This window comes from Chiloscyllium plagiosum, chromosome 5, assembly GCF_004010195.1.
Source record: "Chiloscyllium plagiosum isolate BGI_BamShark_2017 chromosome 5, ASM401019v2, whole genome shotgun sequence".
NCBI lineage: Eukaryota > Metazoa > Chordata > Chondrichthyes > Orectolobiformes > Hemiscylliidae > Chiloscyllium > Chiloscyllium plagiosum.
In genome coordinates, this window is record NC_057714.1 from 123,051,056 (window position 1) to 123,075,911 (window position 24,856).

The 24,856-nt window shown below is 45.4% G+C and overlaps 1 protein-coding gene across 1 annotated transcript in view; it reads left to right on the forward strand.

The window, feature by feature from the left end:
* Positions 1–1,928: 1,928 nt before the first annotated feature.
* LOC122550357 (fucolectin-like) overlaps positions 1,929–24,856 on the forward strand; it is a 39,909-nt gene continuing 16,981 nt past the window's right edge. The window contains exons 1-2 of the mRNA XM_043691087.1: positions 1,929–2,017; positions 21,845–21,906. Coding sequence (XP_043547022.1) covers positions 1,929–2,017; positions 21,845–21,906 — 151 coding nt within the window. The remainder of the gene's footprint in view (positions 2,018–21,844; positions 21,907–24,856) is intronic.

The following is a 24,856-nucleotide window of genomic DNA, read 5'->3' on the forward strand; positions in this document are numbered from 1 at the left end:
ACTAGCTGCCTACCTCTCCTACCTTTCCTGGGGTTAACCCATCTATGTGACTGTATCTGCGGCTTTTCTCCCTTCCTATAACTGCCATCCATCACATCTCCTTGCTCTTGTAAATTCCTTATTGCCTCTACTTGCCTGTCCAACCAATCCATTCAATTTGATAGGATTCGCAATCAATGGCATTTATTGCAGATATAGTCTTCAGTAACCCATAAACTCTCCCTGAACTCCCACATCCGACAAAAACAGCATATCACTCTACTAAGGGTCATTTTTGCTTCTTTCAATTTACAGACCCAGAAAATAGCACCGTCTTATTCCTCGACAAAACACTCCTCCACGTTAAATTAATACTTATGGCTTATATTTTAAGTTTAATCAAGAGACATATCTCAATAAAATATATAATCAAGAAAGAACCCACTCTACTCAATATTGTAGATATACAGCAGGGCTACACTTAAAACTGTTCACTTATCTGTTTCTGTGCTGTGACCTCTCCCAACAGGTTCCTCCAAAATCAGTTGTGAATTTCACTGTTTGTTAATTTTCCCAGACGCACTCTGATGTCCAACGATACATGATTTCAACAGCAAAGGAAGCAACTGCTTGGGTATATAATCAAGAAAGAACCCACTCTACTCAATATTGTAGATATACAGCAGGGCTACACTTAAAACTATTCACTTATCTGTTTCTGTGCTGTGACCTCTCCCAACAGGTTCCTCCAAAATTCATTGTGAATTTCACTGTTTGTTAATTTTCCCAGACGCACTCCGATGTCCAGCGATACATGATTTCAAACAGCAAAGGAAGCAACTGCTTGGGTTCACTGCTGTGTCAGTTAGCAGTGTGGGTTTCTTTCTCTCTCTCTCTCTCTCTCCTGCAATGACCTCACCATGTGCTTCCTTTGTCTATTCTTCCTTTTAAAACTGCTGTTTAGATTAGGTTCCCTACAGTGTGAAAACAGGCCCTTCGGCCCAACCAGCCCACACCGACCCTCCAAAGAGTAACCCACCCAGACCCATTTCCCTCTGACTAATGCACATAACACTATGGGCAATTTAGCATGGCCAATTCACCTGACCTGCACATCTTTGTGACTGTGGGAAGAAACTGGAGCACCCGGAGGAAACCTATACAGACACGGGGAGAATGTGCAAACTACAAACAGTCAGTCGCCCAAAACTGGAATCGAACCTGGGATTCTGGTGCTGTGAGGCAGCAGTGCTAACCACTGAGCCACCATGCTGTTGTTTTGACTTTTTTTCTCCAAAGTTCCAAAACAATGCAACAGCATATAAAACAGTAATTGCTGCTCCTGGAATTCAAGGAAATCACCTCCAGCACCTAAAATACCTCAGAAAAGGAGCAGCTGTTACAGCGAGAAATTTTTCCCATCCTCCATCTTGGATTACCCAGAATCCTTATTCTTCAATGGCAGAATGTGTATCAGGAACAAATTATCCAATAAAATGCCAGAAGCATCTGCGAGAATCCCTATCCCTGGCTCAGGCAAATACACAGACAGTGAGGCTCCCTTTAAAACCCAGATCAGACCCAGACAAAAAGCACCAGGAAGGGATCCTCTGTCAGCAATGTGTCCATCACCTCCCACCACCACTCTCTATGCCCCGGTCCATCACACCCCCACCTCAGAAATGGAAAGCTGTGTGAAGAGGTGTCCCACAAGCTCTTGTCAAGGGGATTATGGGTTATGTGGAGAAGGCAGGATAATAGGGTATCAGCCATGATTGAATGGTGGAGCGGACTCAATGGGGCTGAAAGGCTTAACTTCTGCTCCTATGTCTTATGGTCTTATGGCTGGGTGTTGGGACCCTGCTGTTTGTTTTGTACATTCACAATTTGGTCTTGAATTGGGAGGCACAACTGGGAAATGTACAGGTGACACAAAAGCTGGCCGTGTCATGGAGAGTGAAGAGGGTAGCTGTCACCTCCAAAATGGTACAGATGGAGGTGGAATGGACAGGAAAGTGGCAGATGGAGTTCATCTCTGGTAAGTGCGAGGTAATGCATTTAGGGAGGTCACACAGTAAAGGGAAATACACAGTAAATGGGAATATACTGAGAAGGGGGAGATGGAGTGAGAGATCTTAGTGTGCAAGTACCCAGGTCCCTGAAGGTAGCAGTACAGATAGATCCAGTTGTAAAGAAGATATTTGGAATGCTCCCTTCATTGGCAGAGGGAGGGAATACAAATGTAGGGATATAATGATGAAACTGTGTCAGACACTGGGGAGGCCACAATGGGACTATTGTGAGCAGCTCGGTCACCACATTACAGGAAAAATGGAATCGGGTCACCGCATTACAGGAGGGATGGAATCGGGTCACCACATTACAGGAGGGGTGGAATCGGGTCACCACATTACAGGAGGGATGGAATCGGGTGACCACATTACAGGAGGGATGGAATCAGGTCACCACATTACAGGAGGGATGGAATTGCTCTGGAGACTAGGTAGTTTCCAGGGCTGGAGGATTGTAGCTATGAGGAGAGATTGGAGAAAGTGGGATTGTTTTCCTTGGAACAGAGAAGGCTGAGAGGGGTGATATGATTAAGGTTTCCAGCATTGTGAGGGATAGAGATAGAGTAAACAGGAGGGACCTGTTTCCCTTGGCAGAATTCAAAACCCAGGGTTATAGATTCAAGCAAAGTGACAGAAGGATTCAAGGGGATGGGAGGAAAAATGTTTTTACACAGAGGATGGTGGGTGCCTGGAATTCGTTGCCTGAGTTGGTGGTAGAGCCAGAGACCTTAAACTTTTAAATATGTACCTGGATCTGCACCTTAAGGGCTATGGACCGTGTGCAAGAAGATGGGATTGGAAAGAGCATCTAAAGGTCTGAGGGTCCACTTGGGCAAGATGGGACAAATATCCTCCTTTTGTTCGGTATCATTTCTATGGTTCTATGGTTTCCTGTTTGTTACCTAGTTCTCTCTCCCTGTCAGTACACTACCCATGTGTTTTAGTTTTACACATTAATCTCTTATCTATGGTTTACCACAGGATCCCACCGTGTCCTGATCCTGATCTCCTCTTGCATGCTCTCCTGCTTTCAGTATCTCACTGTGTTCCACCCTCCCTCCTGCTGTTTATAATCTTCCCTCCCCGGTCCCCTCCCCAACCCCCTGCCAGGTTTCAGTTCAATGCTTTTACTGAGATTTAGAACATAGAACGCTACAGCACAGTACAGATCCTTTGGCCCTCCATGTTGCACCGAACTGTGGAACCAATTTGAAACCCATCTAACCTACACTATTCCATTATCATCCCTATATTTATTCAATGACCATTTAAATGCCCTTAAAGTTGGTGAGTCTACTACTGTTGCAGGCAGTGTGTTCCATGCTCCTACTACACTCTGAGTAAAGGAACTATCTCTGACATCTATCCTATATCTGTCACCCCTCAGTTCAAAGCTATGTCCCCTCATGCTAGCCATCGTCATCCGAGGAAAGAGGCTCTCATTGTCGACCCTATCTAACCCTCTGATTACCCTATACGTCTCAATTAAGTCACCTCTCAACCTTCTTCTGTGTAATGAAAACAGCCTCAAGTCCCTCAGCCTTTCCTCATAAGACCTTCCCTCCATACCAGGCAACACCCTAGTAAATCTCCTCTGCACCCTTTCCAAAGCTTCCACATCCTTCCTATAATGCGGTGACCAGAACTGTACGCCCAAGTGTGGCCGCACCAGAGTTTTGTCCAGCTTTTCCTCACTGCTTTTCTCCCTCAGCCTCTTCTCCAATCAACTCTCATCCTTGATGAGTTCTAACTCTATCTCAATTCTCTCTCTCTCTCTCCCTCTTTACTCTCTCTCTCCCTCTGTTACTCTCTCTCTCCCTCTGTTACTCTCTCTCACCCTCTGTTACTCTCTCTCACCCTCTGCTTGGAGTTCACTGACCTTTGAGCCTCCTGAAATCTCTCCCTCCGTGTAAAACCCCCCAAACCTGAGTCCATCACCAGCCCCGAGATCTTCCTGTGACCCTCCTCTCTAACCAGATTTATCTCCATCCATTGTGTGTTGCTCACACCCCTTCCCCATCCAAACCCCATTCCCACCCACAACCCCTCCATCCCCTCACCCCCTATCCCACCCAAACCCAAACCCATTCCCTACCCACACCCTCTCCCCACCACATTCATTTCCCTTTACCCTGCTGTTTCTCTCTCCTTCTGTGATGATCCCTGCCATTTTGAGAGGTACCGTGTTGTTTGGCACTGGAATGGATTGAGATGAGGACCTGGGTATGAGCTGATGGTGTTTCCCCTTCCTGCTTGTCAATACCTGACTCCACAAAGACCAAAGCAAGGTGCTGAACTCTCCAGCTTTGATCAGGTTGGCTACATTAACATTGGGGCTGGTGTGAAAATGTCTGGCAGTTGGATTTCCTCATTGACTGGTGACTGATGAAGAGACACTGGATTGACAGTGCTAACACTGTTCCTACCTCCCTAGGCTGGCAGATTTGCTGAGTTACTGTTTGTATTGTTACAACATGGGAGTGCCTTGTGTCTGAAGAACAGTCCCTGCTTGGGTGACCTGGTGAGCGAGACACTAAACATGGCAAACAATCACTGGGGCACTTACCCAGACAGTGAGTAAGGAGTGTGTCAGTGCCCTGGAGCAGGGCCATGGGAATAAAGTGTGGGAACGTTTCCACTGGTTACTGAGCAGGAATTAATGCTGCCACTTTTAACTTTGGATGTTGATGGTTGATTTGTTTCTTACTATTCCCTGAGTTGAATTTCAAACCCAACACCTACTTCATGGCCAATAGTCTTTAATGCCACCTTCCACATCGCCCTTGCTCAGTCCTTGCTGATTTTGAACACTTCTGTAGATCTCTGTAACCTCCGGTTGCACAGTGCATGGCCTTCTCCCCAGTCTCAAAGCCAATTCAGTGAATGACCTGGTTCTTTTGTACCATCTAAATGTGAAGGACAATCCTGGTTTTCTCAAACAACAGGAATATACTCAAACCATGTTCCGATGTTGAATTACTGAGGGGCTTGAGGGAGAATGAGGACTGCATTTCCCCCATTGCTTTCTCCTTGACATATCTTGGCCAATCAGAGATAACATCAAAAAATCATTGGCTTTTGTTCCTGTAGCATAAATGGTTATGATAGTTAGAAATTTGGCTTTTTTGCATGTGTCCCGATGAGGGCAACACAGAAAGTTACACAAAGTATATATAAAATCAGCCTTACCCAGCCCGATGGTGGTCTCTTACCCCAGCATGGCCTCAGCGTGGATTGCCATCCTGGAGGTGATTCCAGAATGGTCTCCTGGCCTCGTCAGCCTCAAGGTGGTGCAGTCTGGATCCAAGGCCCAGTGTGGACTGCAGGCGAGGTGTTGGCCTGGACTGGGTTGGAAGGAGCATTGTCCTGAACGTTTTATTTCTCTGTTTTCTGATTTATTCCTGTGAGCTGTAATGCTGGACTTTTTATTTCTTTGTTTTTCTACTTTCTTTTCCTCAAAACTTGTGCTGAAGAATCGGTGCCTGGCTTTGTACCGAAGTTGATGATGGAAGTGGTGACTTTTGTAAACCTTACAAAACTTTAAGACCATGTGACACTGAAACTAATTCAATTCAATAAAAGCTAATTCAATAATGTAGTGAGAACTGAAAGATGCCTTTAAGTCACTTGCTAATTGCAATGACTCAGCTAAACCCGCATTAACAATCTGTTTCATAGCGAAAACAAATACAATACTCTCTGACACTGGAAACAACAGGCAAAGGGAACAATCGAGGAGAGCAGCAACTAAATCACAATGGAGGAATCACCGGTGAATTTGAAACACAAATTATCGAAAGATGTTTCTTCAGTCGCATAATTTAAACAGGACCCGAGAGAAACAAAAAGGAGATGGTGGACTTTGTAAGATGATTATCACATTCAGAGTCCAGGAGCGAAACCATTGAGGCTGCTGGAAGTAAACAGCTCACTCTAAATTAGGAACCACTTTCAAAATAATGGCAGCAGTCTCTCAAACTGAATTGTGACTTGTCCAGACAATGGCTCCAGTCTGTTGGTGCTTGTCCTGACCAACCAGATTATCCTACTCCTGGGAATCACTGCAAACCACTGCTCCAAGACAGCTCTACAATAACACCAACCCCGAGACCACAAGGCCATGTGCAATCAGCACGGGGGTGTGGCCAGTGCGGAGACTGACCAGTCTCACTGCAATGGTGGGCTGTCTTCCAGACCCCATGACCAATTTGGGCTCAACAAGATCCTCAGACAGCACTTTCCAAATGCACGACCATTTCCATCTCCAAGGACTTTGGGGCAGCAGACACAAGGGAACTCCACACCCTGAAAGCTCCCCTCCAAATCTCTCACCATCCTGACTTGGAAATATATCACCTTTCCTTCAGTGTCACTGGGTCAGAATCCTGGAATTCTCTCCCTCAGGACATTGTGGGTCAACCCACAGCACATGGACTGCAGCGGTTCAAGAAGGCAGCTCACCCCCACCTTCTCAAGGGGGCAACTAGGGACGGGCAATAAATGCTGAGGCTAGCCAGTGACACCCGCATCCCACGAATGAATAAAAATAACCCTGTGCTATTCCTGTTCTGGGAGTGTTTGATGGGGGACAGTGTAGAAGGAGCTTTACTCTGCAGTTATCCTGGGAGTGTTTAATGGGGACAGTATAGAGGTGACTTAATTGAGACACATAAGATAATCAGAGGGTTAGATCGGGTGGACAGTGAGAGCTTTTTTCTCGGATGGTGAAGGCTAACACGAGGGGTCATAGCTTTACATTGAGAGGTGATAGGGCGGCACAGTGGCACAGTGGTTAGCACTGCTGCCTCACAGCGCCAGAGACCTGGGTTCAATTCCTGCCTCAGGCGACTGACTGTGTGGAGTTTGCACATTCTCCCCGTGTCTGTGTGGGTTTCCTCCCACAGTCCAAAAACGTGCAGGTTAGGTGAATTGGTCATGTTAAATTGCCTGTAGTGTTAGGTGAAGGGGTAAATGCAGGGGAATGGGTCTGGGTGGATTGCGCTTTGGCGGGTCAGTGTGGACTGGTTGGGCCAAAGGGCCTGTTTCCACACTGTAAGTAATCTAATCTAATATAGCACAGATGTCAGTGGTAGTTTCTTTACTCAGAGAGTCGTAGGGGTGTGGAACTGACTGCCTGCAACAGTAATAGATTTGCCAGCTTTAAGGGCATTTAAGTCGTCATTGGATAGGCATATGGATGATAATGAGAAGAGTGTTGGTTAGATGAGCTTCAGGTTGGTTTCACAGGTCAGCGCAACATTGAGGGCCGAAGGGCCTGTACTGCGCTGTAATGTTCTATGTTCTGGAATTAGTGTATGGGCTCCCAAAGAGTATTAGGTAACCTCTTCTCAGGATATTGGTACCCCCCTTGTTCAGGTGAAGACCATCCTGTTTGTAGAGGTCCCATCTACCCCAGAATTAGCCTCAATTATCCAAGAATCCAAAACCCTCCCTCCCGTAGCCATGTGTTTAATTCCTCTCTCTTCCTATTCCTCAGCTGGCCAGCTTGTGACATGGGCAACAAGCCAGAGATAACAAATATGTTTGATCTATCACTGAGCTTCCCTGAATTTCTGCCTTAAATCCCCATCCCTATTCCTATCTATATCATTGGTGCCTGTGTGGACCGTGACTTGAGGCTGCTCCCCGTCCTCCTCTAGGATCCCGAAAACACAATCGGAGACATCATGAACCCTGGCACCTGGGAGGCAACGCACTGACTGTGAGTCTCTCTCGTTCCCACAGAACCTCCTATCTGTCCCCTGAACTATGACTAATGCTCTGCTCCTCTCCCTCTCTTCCTTTTTGACCAATAGGGACAGACTCTGTGTCAGAGTCACATTGTTTACCCCTGGTAAGTCATCTCCCCCAATAGTATCCAAAACAGTATACTTGTTATTGAGGTGAATGGCCTCAGGTGTTCCCTGCACTGTCTGCCAGTTCCCTTTCTAATCCCTGACAGTAGCCCATATGCCTTTTTCTTCTACTTGAGGTGTGACTACCTCCCTGTAACTCCTCTCACTAACCCCCTCTGCCTCCTGAGTGATCCAAAGTTCATCCAGCTCCAGCTCCAGTTCCCTAACGTGGTTTTCGAGATGCTCAAGCTGGGTGCATTTCCTGCAGATGCAGTCAGCAGGGACATGAGTGGTAACCTTTACCTCCCACATTCTGCAGGAGGAACATTCAACTGCTCTAACCTTCATTCCCATTGTTCTAATTTCCCAAAGAGACTGTGGAAAATAAAGGATACAAACAGTTATTGCCTTACCAATCTGGCGCACAGAGCCTTTTATTTGGTTAGAAGAGGAGGATGGGTGGGAGACACTATCGAAGTAGTGTTTCGGGCAAAGCAACAACCCAAATATATTACTTCACCTACTCAGCAATCCCGTGTCCGCTCCTGCTCAGCGTGTGATCAGAGGGTTAGATATGGTGAACAGTGAGAGCCTTTTTCCTCAGATAGTGATGGCCAGCACGAGGGGACATAGCTTTAAACTGAGAGGTGATAGATATAGGACAGATGTCAGAGGGAGTTTCTTTACTCAGAGAGTAGTGGAGATGTGGAACGCACTGCCTGTAAAAGTAGTAGACTCGCCAACTTTAAGGGCATTTAAATGGGCATTGGACATACATATGGATGATAATGGAACGGTGTCAGTTAGATGGGCATCAGATTATTTTCACAGGGCTGCGCAACATCGAGGGGCAAAGGGCCTGTACTGCACTGTAATAGAACATAGAATGTTACACATATAACATATGTGTAACATATAACATATATAACATATAACCCACACCCGTCCATTATTATCCATATGTATGTCAGTGCCTATTTAAATGCCCTTAATATTGGTGAGTCTACTACTGTTGCAGGCAGGCCATTCCACGCCCCTACTACCCTCTGAATAAAGAAACTATCCCTGATATCTGTCCTAAATCGATCACCCATCAATTTAAAGCTCTGTTCCCTCACGTTAGCCTTCACTATCCGAGGGAAAAGGCTCTCCCTGTCCACCCTATTTAACCCTCTGATTGTCTTATACGTCTTGATTAAGTTACCTCTCAACCTTCTTCTCTCCAACGATAACGGCCTCAGGTCCCTCAGCCTTTCCTCGTAAGACCTTCCCTCCATACCAGGCAATATTCAAGTAAATCTCCTCTGAACCCTTTCCAAAGCTTCCACATCCTTCCTATAACGCAGTGACCAGAACTGTATGCAATACTCCAGGTGCGGCCTTACCAGTGTTTGTACAGCTGAAGCATCCAGGTGCGGCCTTACCAGTGTTTGTACAGCTGAAGCATGACCTTGTGGCTCCGAAACTCAATCCCCTACCAATAAACGCCAACACACCATACGCCTTTTTAACAACCCTATCACCTGGGTGGCAACTTTCAGGGATTTATGCACCTGGACACTGAGATTTCTCTGTTCATCTACACGGCTAAGAATTTTACCATTCGCCCAGTACTGTGCATTCCTGTATTCTTCCGAGATGAACTACCTCATACTTGCCACTTCTCAGCTCAGCTCTGCATCTTATCTATGTCCCTTTGTAACTCACAAAATGCTTTGGCATGATCCAAATCTGCCTAGCTTAGTGTCATCCGCAAATTTACTAACCCACATCGAGATCATTTATAAAAATGACAAAAAGCAGTGGCCCCAAAACAGGTCATTGTGGTAACTGAGCTCCAAGATGAACATTTCCCATTAGCCACCTTCTGTCTTCTTTCAGCCAGCCAATTTCTGATCCAAACTGCTAAATCACCTTCAAACCCAAAGCTCCATATTTCATCCAATAGACTCTCGTGTGGAACCTTATAAAATACCTTACTGAAATCCATACCCGAAATCCATATCCACCACATCAACCACTTTACCCTCATCCACTTGTTTTGTCACTTTCTCAAAGAACTCAATAAGGTTTGTGAGGCACAACCTATCCTTTACAAAATTGTGTTGGCTATCCCTAATCAAATTATTCTTTTCCAGATGATTGTAAATCCTATCTTTTATAACCTTTTCCCAACTCTACCCACAACTGAAGTGAGGCTCACTGGCCTATAATTTCCAGGGTTGGCCCTACACCCTTCTTGAACAAGGGAACAACATTTACTCTCCTCCAGTCTTCTGGCACTACTCCTGTCAACAATGACGACATAAAGATCAAAGCCAAAGGCTCTGCAATCTCCTCCCTGGCTTCCCAGAGAATCCGAGGATAAATCCCATCCGACCTCAGGGTCTTATCTATTTTCAGATCTTCCAAAATTGCTAAAACCTCCTCTTTGTCATCCTCAATCCCATCTAATCTAGTAGCCTGTATCTCCGTGTTCTCACTAACATTGCCCCTTTCCAGAGTGAATACTGGTGAAAAGTATTCATTAAGCCCTTCCCCTATGTCCTTAGATTCCAGACACAACTTCCCACTACTGTCTTTGATTGGCCCTAATCTTACTCTAGTCATTCTTTTATTCCTGATATACCTATAGAAGGCCTTAGGGTTTGCCTTGATCCAACCCATCAACAACAACCTCTCATGTCCGCTCCTGGCTCTTAGCCCTCTCTTTTGATCTTTTCTGGCTAACTTGTAACTCCCAATCCCCCTAGCTCAGCCTTTACGCCTCATCCTCACATAAGCCTTCCTGTTCCTCTTGACAAGAGCTTCAACATCTTTACTAAACTATGCCTCCCTCTCTCAACAACTACCTCCCTGCCTTATCAAGGACCCACAGTAGCTGTTCCTTGAATAAGCTCCACATTTCAGTTGTGTCCATCCCATGCAGTTTCCTTCCCCATCCTATGCATCCTAAATCTTGCCTAATTGAATCATAATTGCCTTTACCCCTGTTATACCTCTTTCACTGTGGTATATACCTATCCCTGCCATTGCTATTGTAAACATAACCGAATTGTGGTCACTATCAACAAAGTGCTCACCTACCTCCAAATCTAACACCTTGCCTGGTACATCCCTCAGTAGGAGAAAGTGAGGACTGCAGATGCTGGAGATCAGAGCTGAAAATGTGTTGCTGGAAAAGCGCAGCAGGTCAGGCAGCATCCAGGGAACAGGAGAATCGACGTTTCAGGCATAAGCCCTTCTTCCGTACCCAATCCAATATGGCATTGCCCCTTGTTGGCCTGTCTACATACCGTGTCAGGAAACCCTCCTGTACACATTGGACAAAAACTGACCCATCTAAACTACTTGAACTATAGTATTCCCAGTCAGTATTGGGGAAGTTAAAGACCCCCATAACAACAACTCTGTTACTCTCACTCCTATTGAGATTCATCTTTGCTATCCTTTCCTCTACATCCCTGGAACAATTCAGAGGCCTATAGAAATCTCCCAACAGGGTGACCTCTCCTTTTCTGTCTCTAACCTCAACCCATACTACCTCAGTGGATGAGTCCCCAAACGTTACCTCAGCTGCTCCCATACTGTCCTTGACTAACAATGCCACACCCCCACCTCTTTTACCATCTTCTCTGTTCTTGCTGAAACATCTAAATCCCGGAATCTGCACCATCCATTTCTGTCCCTGCTCTATCCATGTCTCTGAAATGGCCACAGCATCAAAATCCCAGGTACCAACCCATGCTGCAAGTTTACCCACCTTATTCTGGATGCTCCTGGAGTTGAAGTACACACATACTTCAAACTAACATCTTGCTTGCCGGTGCCCTCTTGCGACCTTGTAAACCTATCCCTGCCCTCATTACCCTCAACCTCCTGTACATTGGAACTACAATTCAGGTTCCCATCCCCCTGCTGCATTAGTTTAAGCCCACCCCTCCAAAGAGCATTAGCAAATTTCCCTCAGAATATTAGTACCCCTCTGGTTCAGATGAAGACCATCCTGCTTGTAGAGGTCCCACCTTCCCCAGAAAGAGCTCCAATTATGCAGGAATCCAAAACCCTCCCTCCTGCACCATCCCTGCAGCCACATGTACAGCTCCTCTCTCTCCCTGTTCCTCGCTTCACTAGCACATGGCACAGGCAACAAACCAGAAATAACAACTGTTTGTCCTAGCACTAAGCAACACACCAATTGTGAGTCTCTCTCGTTCCCACAGAACCTATCTGTCCGCCTAACTATGGAGTCCCCAGTGACTAATGCTCTGCTCATCTCCCCCTTCCCTTCCGAGTAACAGGGACAGATTCTATGTCAGAGACCTGTGCTCCATTGCTTACCCCTGGTGAGTCCTCCCCACCAACAATATCCAAAATGGTATACTTGTGGTTGAGGGGGACCATTAGAGGTGATCCCTGCACTGTCTGTGGTTCCCTTTTGCACCCTGATGGTAACCCATGTACCTTCTTCACGTGTCTGTGAAGTGACTACCTCCCTATAATTCCTCTCACTAACCCCTTGCGCCTCCCGAATGATCCGAAGTTCATCCAGGTCCAGCTCCAGTTCCCTAATGCGGTTTTCAAGGAGTTGGAGTTGGGTCCACTTCCCACAAATGCAGTCAGCAGGGACACTAGAGGTGACCCTTACCTCCCAAATGCTACAGGAGGAACATTTAACTACCCTAACCTCCATTCCCACTATTCTAAATTCCCAAAGAGACTGCTGAAAAGAATGAGACATGAAAGAAAACACTTATCACCTTACCAACCAACACACAGAACTTTGTTTTTAGTTAGAGGAGGGTAATGTTCTCTGTTTTATCTGTCTTTGTCTCTGTTGTTCAGTTTCTGTCTCTCTTCCTTTCTGTTACTGTCTCTATCACTTCTCTATCTCTCACTCTTTCTGCCTCTCTGTCTTTTTCTTCCTCCCTGTGTCTTTCTCACCCTCCCTTTCTCTCTCTGTCTTACATGTGTTAGTATTTCTCATGTTGCCCTCCAGTGGTTCATGTCCCCATGTGCTGACTCTTTGGGATTTGTTGATGAATAACTGTGCAGTAATATTGAACCCAGAGGCCTAAATCACACCAAACCCATGAACAGACTGTTCCTCCCAAGTCCATCACTTGGTCCTTTGTAATTGTCAGGAGACATCAAAGGCTAACACCTGCTCTCGGACACGATAACCCCTTGTCCTATTTGTTTCTGTCAGTTTACTCCCTCAGAAAGCTGGTCCCTTTGTAATGTCTGTGCCTCCTGAAAACTCCACTGAGCTGAACACTCCTCCAGGTGAAACCCAGCGATGGGTGACAGCACTCAGCTGAACCCAATCCTAACCGTGACAGGGCAGAATTCCAAAGTCCAATCAGTGGGAAACACCGGAGTGTCATTACCCTCCTTCCAGCTGGATCCTGTTCCAACGTTAACTATTGCATTGACCAACCAGGGATTCAATCTGAACTTGCCCTGATCACTGTGGGGATCAGCCAATCAGACTCTTAGCAATTTGCCTGAGGAACAGTTTGATGTGTTGTATTGATCAGATCTTCTTGACTTTTGAGTCAATTTATTCCATGGTGTTAGGATTTGTTGAGGATTAACATTCCCAGAAGGACTCACTCCCTGTTCTGTGGATTTATGAGTGAAATGACAATATTTGTTTCGTGGATCAGTGGTGCTGGAAGAGCACAGCAATTCAGGCAGCATCCGAGGACAGGCAAAATCGGATGCTGCCTGAATTGCTGTGCTCTTCCAGCACCACTGATCCAGAATCTGGTTTCCAGCATCTGCAGTCATTGTTTTTACCTCAATATTTGTTTCGTATCAGTCCTGACGGATGCCAGCTCCTCCTCCTTCAATGTTCACTCCTTCCAAACAGGACACAAACCTTTGACCAATAGGAGGCTCAAACGGTTATCATGTGACAGACTGTTGTGTGAGAGCTCCTGAATAAAACCCCACATCAAACTGAGAGAATCAGCTTCTGCTCTGATCCTGAGGCAGGTGAGCAACATTCCCTAATCTCTTACAGGCAGACTCCACCATTTGGTGGATAGGCCATAAAGTTACCATAGTCTCAAAGGACTGCTCAGTATCAGACTGAGAGAAGAGAGGACCTCAGTGGTTTAACCTGAGGGTCATTATGCCTCAGGTGAGGGAAGGGGTGAGAAGGAGAGTCCCTCATGTTCACCTCAGCCAGGATGGGAAATGAACCCACACTGTTAGTGTCACTCTACCTCACAAACCAGCCAACCGACCAACTGAGCTAAAGAAGTACTTAAAGAACAGCAGAGTACTAGGAAGTTCAGAGGAACAGAGGGGTGGCAGCATTGATTAGAAATTGGCTAAAAGGTAGGAAACAGAGGGTGGGTATAGATGGGCATTTCTCAGATTGGAGGCCAGTTGAAAATGGTGTTCCCCAGGGTTCTGTGTTGGGAACCTTGGTTTTTCTGGTTTATATAAATAATTTTAGGGATGAGTGTTGAGGGTAAAATCTCTATATTTGGAGAGGGTACTAAGCCAGGGAGAATAGGGAATTGTGAGGATGGTGCAGAGAGACTCCAGAGGGACATTGAATAATTGGCCAAATGGACAGAGACCTGGCAAATGCATTTCAAAGCAGGGAAATGTGAGGTGATGCATTTTGGGAGAAGGAACATAGAGAGACAATACTGACTCAATGGGACAACTCTGAGGGGAGGACATCACGTTACAGCTGTGCAGAACATTGGTGCAACTGCTTTGGGAGTAGTGTGTACAATTCTGATCGTCCTGCTGTAGGGAGAATGTTATTAAACAGGAAAGGATGCAGATAGGTTTTACAAGAGGCTGGAAGCTTTGAGTTATAAGGAAAGGCTGGATAAGCTGGGACTTTTTTCTCTAGACCATAGGAAACTGAGGGCTGACCTTATAGAGGCTTATAATGTCATGAGGGGTATAAATAAGGTGGATAGGTCTTTTCCCTAGGGTAGAAGTGAGGACTGCAGATGCTGAAGATTAGAGTCGAGAGTGTGGTACTGGAAAAACACAGCAGGTCAGGCAGCATCCGAGGAGCAGGAAAATCAACATTTCAGGCAAAAGCCTGGGGTAGGAGATTTCAAAACTAGAGGGCATGGTTTAAAGTCCGAGGGAAAAGATTTAAAAGGGACCTGAGGGTCACCAACTTTTTCACTGAGAGGGTGGATCAATAGGGAATGAACTGTCAAAAGAAGTGGTAAATGTAGGTGCAGTTACAACATTTAAAAGGCATTTAGACAGGTACCTGAACAAGAAAGGTTTAGAAGGATATGGAAGGCGAAAGGGACTCGTTTAGTTTGGGAAACTTGGTCGGCATGGACAAGTTGGATAGAAGTGTCTGTCTCCCTTCAGAATGATTCTGAGCACAGCGACCTCGGGGTTCAGATACATGATTCTCTGAAGTTGGCCTGGTAAGTTGGAACAGTTGTTAAGAAGGTTCTTGGGCTTATAATTAGGGGCGTAGAGTATAAACGCGAGGTGGTGATGTTAAACCTCAACAAATCATTTGTCAGACCACATTTGGGGTGTTGTGTTCAGGTCTGGGCACCTTGTTAAGGAGTTGGGAAGAAGTTTGTTGAGTGTATCTGTGATAGTTTTCTTGAACAGTATGTAATGGAACTGACGAGGGAGCAAGCTATCCTAGATCTGGTCCTTGTAATGTGACAGGAATAATTAATGACCTCATAGTTCGGGATCCTCTTGGAAGGAGTGACCACAGTATGGTTGACTTTAGAATACAGATAGAGAGTGTGAAGATAAAATCCAATATGAGGGTCCTGTGCTTAAACAAGGGAGACTACAATAGGATGAGGGAGGACTTGGCTAAAGTAGACTGGAAACAAAGATTTTATGGTGGGACAGTTGATGAGCAGTGGAGGACTTGCAAAGTAATTTTTCAAAGTGCTCAGCAAAAGTATCTTCCAGTGAAAAAGAAGAATTGTAAGAAAAGGGGTAAATATGCCACAGGTGTCTGAGGAAATAAGGGAGGCTATCAAATTAAAGAGAAGGCATACAAGATGGCAAAGATCAGTGGGAAACTAGAAGATTGGGAAAACTTTAAAGGTCAACAGAAAGCCACAAAAAAGTCTACAAAGAAAAGTAAGATAGAACATGAGGAAAAAAAAGCACAGAATATCAAGACAGATAGCAAAATAATCTATAATTATATAAAACAAAAAGAGTGGCTAAAGTAAATGTTGTTCCTTTAGAGGATGAGAAGGGGCATTTAGTTCTGGGATGTGATGAAATGGCCGAGGCAGGTATTTTGTATCAGTCTCTACAGTGGAGGACATTAATAACAGGCCCGTTACTGACAAAGAGACAAAGGTAGGTGAGGACCTGGAAACAATCTTTGTTACAGAAGAGTTAGTGTTGGGCAAGCTTATGGACTGAAGGACAGACAAGTCTCCTGGCCCTGATGGAATGCATCCCAGGGAACAAAAAAGAGATGGCAGGAGAAATAGCAATAGACAATAGACAATAGGTGCAGGAGGAGGCCATTCTGCCCTTTGAGCCAACACCACCATTCACTATGATCATGGCTGATCATCCTTAATCAGTATCCTGTTCCTGCCTTATCTCCATAACCCTTGATTCCACTATCCTTGAGAGCTCCATCCAACTCTTTCTTACAAGTGCATTTGTGGTAATTTTCCAAAACTCTCTGGACTCTGGGGCAGTTCCAGCAGATTCGAGAACAGCAAATGTGACGCCACTGTTTAAAAAGGGAGGTAGGCAAAAGATGGGGAACTATAGATCAGTGAGCTTAACCTCTGTAGTGGGGAAGATGTTTGAGTCAAATATCAAGCAAGAAATAGCAAGGCATCTAGATGTTAGGTCAGGTGTTAGATTTGGAGGTAAGTGAGCACTTTGGTGATAGTGACCACAATTCGGTTATGTTCGCTTTAGTGATGGAAAGGGATAGGTATATACCGCAGGACAAAAGTTATAGCTGTGGGAAAGGCAATTACGATGCATTTAGGCAAGATTTAGGATACATAGGATGAGGAAGGAAATGCAGGGGATGGGCACAGTCGAAATGTGGAGCTTATTCAAGGACCAGCTACTGTGTGTCCTTGATAAGTATGTTCCTGTCAGGCAGGGAGGAAGTTGTCGAGCGAGGGAGCCGTGGTTTACTAAGGAAGTTGAATCTCTTGTCAAGAGGAAAAAGAAGGTTTATGTTCACACAAGATGTGATGGCTCAGTTAGGGCGCGCTTGAAGTTACAAGTTAGCCAGGAAAGACCTAAAGCCAGAGATAAGAAGAGCCAGAAGGAGACATGAGAAGTCGTTGATGGATAGGATCAAGGGAAATCTGAAGGCTCTCTACAGGTATATCAGGAATAGAAGAATGACTAGAGTAAGATTAGGGCAAATCAAGTATAGTAGTGAGTCAGGGGAGACAGGGGAAGCACTAAATAAATATTTTTCATTAGTATTCACACGAGAATAAGGCAATGTGGTTGAGGAGAATACTGAGATACAGGCTACTAGACTAGATGGGATTGAGGTTCAAAAGGAGGAGGTGTTAGCAATTCTGATAATAGGTAAGTCCCCTGGGCCAGATGGGATTTATCCTTGGATTCTCTGGGAAGCCAGGAAGGAGATTGCTGAGCCATTGGCTTCGATCTTTATGTCATCATTGTCTACAGGAATAGTGCCAGAAGACGGAGGATAGCAAATGTTGTTCCCTTGTTCAAAAATAGGAGTAGAGACAACCCTGGAAATTATAGGCCAATGAGCCTTACTTCGGTTATGGGTAAAGTGTTGGAAAGATAATAAGAGACAGGATTTATAATCATCTAGAAAGGAATAAGCTGATTATGGATAAAGTTTGTGAGAAGATTTGTAGCTCGGGTGCTCCTTGCTGTGGTTCTGTTCGCCGAGCTGGAAGTTTTTGTTGCAAACGTTTCGTCCTAGACCCAATATACCGGCCACTACAGCGGACAGCTGAAACTGACAACAGGAAGCGGCAGGGACAGGCCACTATAAATGCCGGAGGAAACACCACAGAAGCGCTACACAGGAGGCTCCCAAGCACTGAGGATGTCACCTAAGACAGGGGACGAAAGCTTGCCCTGTAATGGTAGTGTTGTCCCAGTCAAATTCTTGTTGCTTGTCGTCTGCGTGTGTGGCTACTAGGATATACCGGCCACTGCAGCGGATAGCTGAAACTGACAACCGGAAGCGGCAGGGACAGGCCACTATAAATGCCGGAGGAAACACCACAGAAGCGCTTCACAGGAGGCTCCCAAGCACTGAGGATGTCACCTAGACAGGGGACGAAACGTTTGATTATGGATAGTCAACACGGTTTTGTGAAGAGTAGGTCATGAATCACAGACCTTACTGAGTTCTTTGAGAAGGCGACCAAACAGGTAGATGACTGTAAAGTGGTTGATGTGGTGGATATGGATTTCAGTAAGGGGTTTGATAAGGTTCCCCATGGTAGGCTATTGCACACAATACAGAGGCATGGATTGAGGATGTTTAGCTGAAAGAAGACAAGGTGATGGTTGATGGGAAATGCTCATCCTGGAGTTCAGTGACTAATGGGGTTACGCAAGGATCTGTTTAAGGTAAACTGCTGTTTGTCATTTTTATAGATGAGGGAATAGAAGGATGGATTAGTAAATTTGCAGAGCTGGGTGGAGAAGTGGCAAATGGACTTTAATGTGGAAAAGTGTGAGGTGATTCATTTTGGATGGAGTAACAGGAATACAGAGTACTGGGTTTATGGTAAGATTCTTTGTACTTTAGATGAGCAGAGAGATCTCAGTGTCCAGGTATATAGATCCCTGAAAGTTGCCACCCAGGTTGATAGGGTTGTTAAAAAGGCATACGGTGTGTTAGCATTTATTAGTAGAGGGAGTTGAGTTTCGGAACCATGAGGTCATGCTACAACTGTACAAAACTCTGGTGCGGCCACATCTGGATTGCGTACAGTTCTGGTCACCGCATTATAGGAAAGATGTGGAAGCTTTGGAAAGGATTCAGAGGAGATTTACCAGGGTGTTTACTGGTATGGAGAGAGGTCTTATGAGGAAAAGCTGAGGGACTTGAGGCTGTACTCATTGGAGAGAAGAAGGTTGAGGGGTGACTTAATTGAGACGTATAAGATAATCAGAGGGTTCGACAGGGTGGACAGCGAGAGCATTTTTCCTTGGATGGTGACGGCTAGCACGAGGGGACATAGCTTTAAATTGAGGGGTAATAGATATAGGACAGATGTCAGAGGTAGTTTCTTTACTCAGAGTAGTAGGGGTGTGGAACACACTGCTTGCAACAATAGTAGATTCGCCAACTTTATGGGCATTGAAGTGGTCATTGGATAGACATATGGATGATAATGGAATAGTGTAGGGGAGATGGGCTTCAGATTGGTTCCACAGGTCAGCACAACATCAAGGGGCAAAGGGCCTGTACTACACTGTAATGTTCTAAATGTTCTATGTTCGAGATAGAAATTGTCCCTTTGGGAAGGTGTAGCATTAGATTAGATTAGATTACTTTAGATTAGATTACTTACAGTGTGGAAACAGGCCCTTCGGCCCAACAAGTCCACACCGCCCCGCCGAAGCGCAACCCACCCATACCCCTACATTTAGTATGGGTTCATGAAGGGCAGGTCAGGCTTAACTAATCTACTGGAGTTCTATGAAGACATTACGAGCAAGGTGGACAAATGGGACAAGGTGCCATACAAGATGCTGCTGCATAAAATAAAGGTGCACGGTGTTACAGGTAAAGTATTAGCATGGATAGATGGTTGGTTGACTAACAGGAAGCAAAAAGTGGGAATAGGTGAGTGCTATTCTGGCTGGCAATCAGTAACTAGTGGTGTGCCTCAGGGATCAGTGTCGGGACTGCAAGTACTCACAATTTATATCAATGTTTTTGAGTTGGGGACCACGTGTAGTGTGTCAAAGTTTGCAGATATACTATATGAGTGGCAGAGCAATGTGTGCAGAGGACTGTCAAACTTTGCAAAGGGACACAGATAGTTTAAGTGAATGGGCAAAGGTCTGGCAGATGGAATACAATGTTAATAAACATGAAACCATCCATTTTTTAGGGTTAATATTAAAAAGGATTATTTCTTGAATGGTGAAAGGTTGCAGCATGCTGCTGTGCAGAGGGACCTGGGTGTCCTTGTGTATGAATTACAGGGGGTTGGTCTGCAGGTACAACAGGGAATTAGGAAGGTAAATGGAATGTTGCCCTTCATTGCTAAAGGGATGGAGTTTAAAAGCAGGGAGGTTATGTTGCAGCTGTACAAGGTGCTGGTGAGGCCACACCTGGAGTACTGTGTACAGATTTGGTCTCTTTACTTGAGAAAGGATGTACTGGCACTGGAGGGGGTGCAGAGGGGGTTCACTGGGTTGATTCCAGAGTTGAAGGGGTTGGCTAATGAGGAGAGACTGAGTAGATTGGGATTATATTCACTGGAATTCAGAAGAATGAGAAGGGGAATCTTATAGAAACATATAAAATTATGGAGGGAATAGATAAGATAGAAGTAGAGAGGATGTTTCCACTGGAAGGTGAAACCAGGACAAGAGGATATAGCCTCAGGATTAGGGGGAGCAGATTTAGGACTGAATTGAGAAGGACTTCTTCATCCAGAGGGTTTTAAATCAATGGAATTCCCTGCTCAGGGAAGTAGTTGATGCAGCCTCAGTAAACACTTTTAAAGCTAAGGTAGATATTTTTCTGAAAAATACAGAAATGAAGGGATATGGTGAAAACGCAGGTAAGTGGAGCTGAGGCCACAAAAAGATGAGCCATAATTTTATTGAATGGCAGAGCAGGCTCGAGGGGTCAGACAGCCTACCCCTGCTCCTCATTGTTATGTTAAAGCCCTGGAGAGAGTGCAGAGGTGATTTACTCAAATGATACCAGGAATGAGGGATTTTAGATTGAAGGAAACGTTCGAGAGATTGGCTTTATTCTTCTTGGAGTGGAGAAGATTAAAATGTGATCTTTATTGAGGTATTCAAAATGATGAACAATTTTCACAGAATCAAAAAGGATATTCTGTTTCCACTCATTGGTATGTCAGTAACCAGGGGTCACAGTTTCAAGATTGTCAGCAAGAGAGCTAGGAGTGAGATTCGAAAACATTTCTGTACACAGAGAGTGGTTAGGATCTGGAATGTGCTGCCTGGGAGATTGGTGTAGAGGGATTCCATAATGCCCATACCCGGCAATGCCCATACCCAGCCACGCCCATACCCAGCCACGCCCGTACCCAGCAATGCCCATACCCAGTAAAGTCCGTACCCAGTAATGCCCGTACCCAGTAATGACCATTAGCCAGTAATGCCCGTATCTGGCAAAGTCTGTATCAGGCAAAGTTCATACCCAGCAAAGGCTATACCCGTTAATTTCCAATGAAACATGCCCATTTTCCTGTTCTCATCATCCACCAAGACAGGGCAGTCAGCACAGTGAACTGGAGATAATAATCCTTGATCATACTGAATGTTGGAGCAGGTTTGAAGGGCTGAATGGCCTCTTCCTGTTCCGAACTGTTATATTCCTGTGCCTGAAAGGTGGCAGAAATGAAGGCCCTTATAAAATGGAAAATCTGGGATATGAACTGGAATGCTGTGACCCACAGATCCAGAAAGTGATGGATGATGGGGTCAAGCTGAATGGTTTCTCTTTAAGCAGCTCTCAAACTATGGGTTAAATGACCTCTGTCTGTATGTGCTGTAACTTTCTATAGTGCTCTGGTTAGACTAGTGCTTCCCCTCGCTGATTTGTAAAAAGTGCTTGATCTGACCCTTCCTTTGTTGAACAGAAAATTACCTGAAATCAGAAAGAGGATTAAAAAGTTCTTAGTCAGATAAACACAGGGTCCATGAAATAACTATGTGGAGCAGGAGTGATAGTGTCTGCTCTTCCATTTCTTGTCCCCACAGGCTGAAGATGATCTCTTTGATTGTGTTGGCAGTTTGCTGTGCTGTGGGGACCCTGGCATGTGGTAAGCTTTGTCATTTACAGTAGAACATAGAAAAGTACAGCACAGAACAGGCCCACCATGCTGTGCCGAGGATTAGTCCTAATGTAAAATAAAATAACCTAACCTACGCACCCCTCAACTCACTGCTATCCATGTGCATGTCCAGAAGTCGCTTAAATGTCCCCAATGACTCTGCTTCCACCATCACCGCTGGCAACACATTCCATGCATTCACAACACTCTGTGTAAAAAACCTACCTCTGATGTCTCCTTTATACCTTCCTCCTAATATCTTCAAACTATGACCCCTCCTGCCAGTCAATCCTGCCCTGGGGAAAATCTGTGGCTATTGACTCTATCTATTCCTCTCATTATTTTGTATCTCGGTCAGGTCTCCTCTCTTCCTCCTTCTTTCTAGAGAGAAAAGTCTGAGCTTACTCAACCTCTCGTCATAAGGCAAGCCCTCCAGTCCAGGCAGCATCCTGGTAAACCTTCTTTGCACCCTCTCCAAAGCCTCTGTATCTTTCCTATAGTAGGGCGACCAGAACTGGACACAATATTCCAAGTGTGGTCTCACCAGGGACTTGTAGAGCTGCAGCAAAACCTCACAGCTCTTAAACTCGATCCCCCTGTTAATGAAAGCCAAATCACCAACTGCTTTCGAAACAACCCTATCCACTTAGGTGGCTACTTTGAGGGATCTATGCACTTGAACACCAAGATCCCTCTGTTCCTCCACACTGCCAAGAATCCTGTCTTTAATCCTAGATTCAGCATTCGAGTTCAACCTTCCAAAATGCATCAATTCGCATTTATCCAGGTTGAACTCCACCTGCCATTTGTCAGCCCAGCTCTGCATCCTGTCTATGTCACGCTGCAGCCTGCAGTAGCCCTCTGTACCATCAACGACACCTCCAACCTTTGTGTCATTGGCAAATTTAGTAACCTAGCCCTCAACCTCCTCATCCAAGTCATTTATAAAAACTACAAAGGGCAGAAGCTCAAGAACAGAGCCCTGCAGGACCCCACTCAACACTGTCCTCCAGGCAGAATACTTTCCATCTACAACCACTCTCTGCCTTCTGTCAGCCAGCCAATTCTGAATCCAGATAGCTAAATCTCCCCGTATCCCATACTTTCTGACTTTATGAATGAGCCTACCATGGGGAACCTTATCAAATGCCTTGCTGAAGTCCATATACACCACATCCACTGCTCGACCGTCGTCAACCTGTCTTGTCACCTCCTCAAAGAACTCAACAAGATTTGTGAGGCACGACCTGCCCCTCACAAAGCCATGCTGACTGTCTTTAATCACACTATGCTTTTCCAGATAGTTATAAATCCTATCCCTCAGAATTCTTTCCAAAACCTTGCTGACCACAGATGTAAGACTGACTGGTCTGTAATTGCCAGGGATTTCCCTATTCCCCTTCTTGAAAAGAGGAACACCATTCGCCTCTTTCCAATCCTCCGGTACAACTCCCGTGGAGAGTGAGGAGGCAAATATCCTCGCCAGCAGCTTAGCAACCTCCTTTCTCACTTCCCGGTGCAGCCTAGGATAAATCTGGTCTGGCCCTGGGGACTTATCAATCTTAATGTCTTCCTAAATTTCCAGCACATCATCTTCATCAATCTTGATCTGGTCAAGCCTGTCTCCCAGCTCCTCAAAGTTCTCATCCACAACAAGGTCCCTTTCCTTCATGAAAACCAATGCAAAAAGCCCATTTAAGGCTTCCCCCATCTGGTCAGACTCCACGCACAAACTCCCTATGCTATCCCTGACAGGCCCCACCTTCTCCCTCATCATTCTCTTATTCCTCACGTATGAGTAAAATGCCTTTGGGTTCTCCCTAATCCTTCCTGCCAAGCCTATTGTCGTGCCCCCTCCTGGCTCTCCTCAGTCCATTTCTGAGCTCCTTTCTAGTAAGCCTGTAATCCTCTAAAGCTGTGCAAGATCCTAGCTTCCTCCACTTTACGTAAGCTGCCTTCTTGCTTTTGAAGAAAAGCTCCTCTGTTCTTGTCATCCAAGGTTCCTTAATCTTACCTCTTCTTACCTGTCTCAGAGGAACAAGTCTGTGCATCACTTGCAACATCAGCTCCTTAAATAGTCTCCACATGTCTGCTGTGCCCTTTCTGTGGAACAATTGCTCCCAGTCTGTATTTCCCAACTCCTGTCTGATCGTGTCATAATTTGCTTTTCCCCCAATTAAATACCTTCCCTCAGTAACTGCTCCTTTCCCTCTCCAATGCTGTGGTAAATGTGAGGCAGTTGTGGTCACTATCACCAAAGTGTTCTCCCACCATGAGATCTGACACCTGCCCTGGCTCATTGCTGAGCACCAAATCCAAAATGGCCTCTCCCCTCGTCGGCCTGTCTACATACTGAGTAAGGAAACCCTCCTGAACACACCTGACAAAAACGGCTCCATCCAAACCATCTGCACTTAAGGAGGTTCCAGTTGATATTGGGAAAGTTGAAGTCACCCATAACAACAACCATGCTATATTTGCATTTTTTCAAAATCTGCCCGCCTATGAGTTCTTCAATCTCTCCATTGCTATTAGGGGGTCTGTAGAAAACACCAATGAGATAACTGCTCCCTTGCTGTCCCTAATTTCCATCCATACTGACTCAGTAGACAAACCTTCCTCAACAGCCTTCGTTTCTGTAGCTGTGATGCACTCTCTGATTAGCAATGCTACGCCCCCTCCTCTTTTTCCACCCTCCCTATTCTTTTTAACCATAGAGAGTCACAGAGTCATAGAGATGTACAGCATGGAAACAGACCCTTCAGTCCAACCCGTCCATGCTGACCTGATATCCCAACCCAATCTAGTCCCACCTGCCAGCACCCGGCCCATATCCCTCCAAACCCTTCCTATTCATATACCCATCCAAATGCCTCTTAAATGTTGCAATTGTACCAGCCTCCACCACATCCTCTGGCAGCTCATTCCATACACGTAC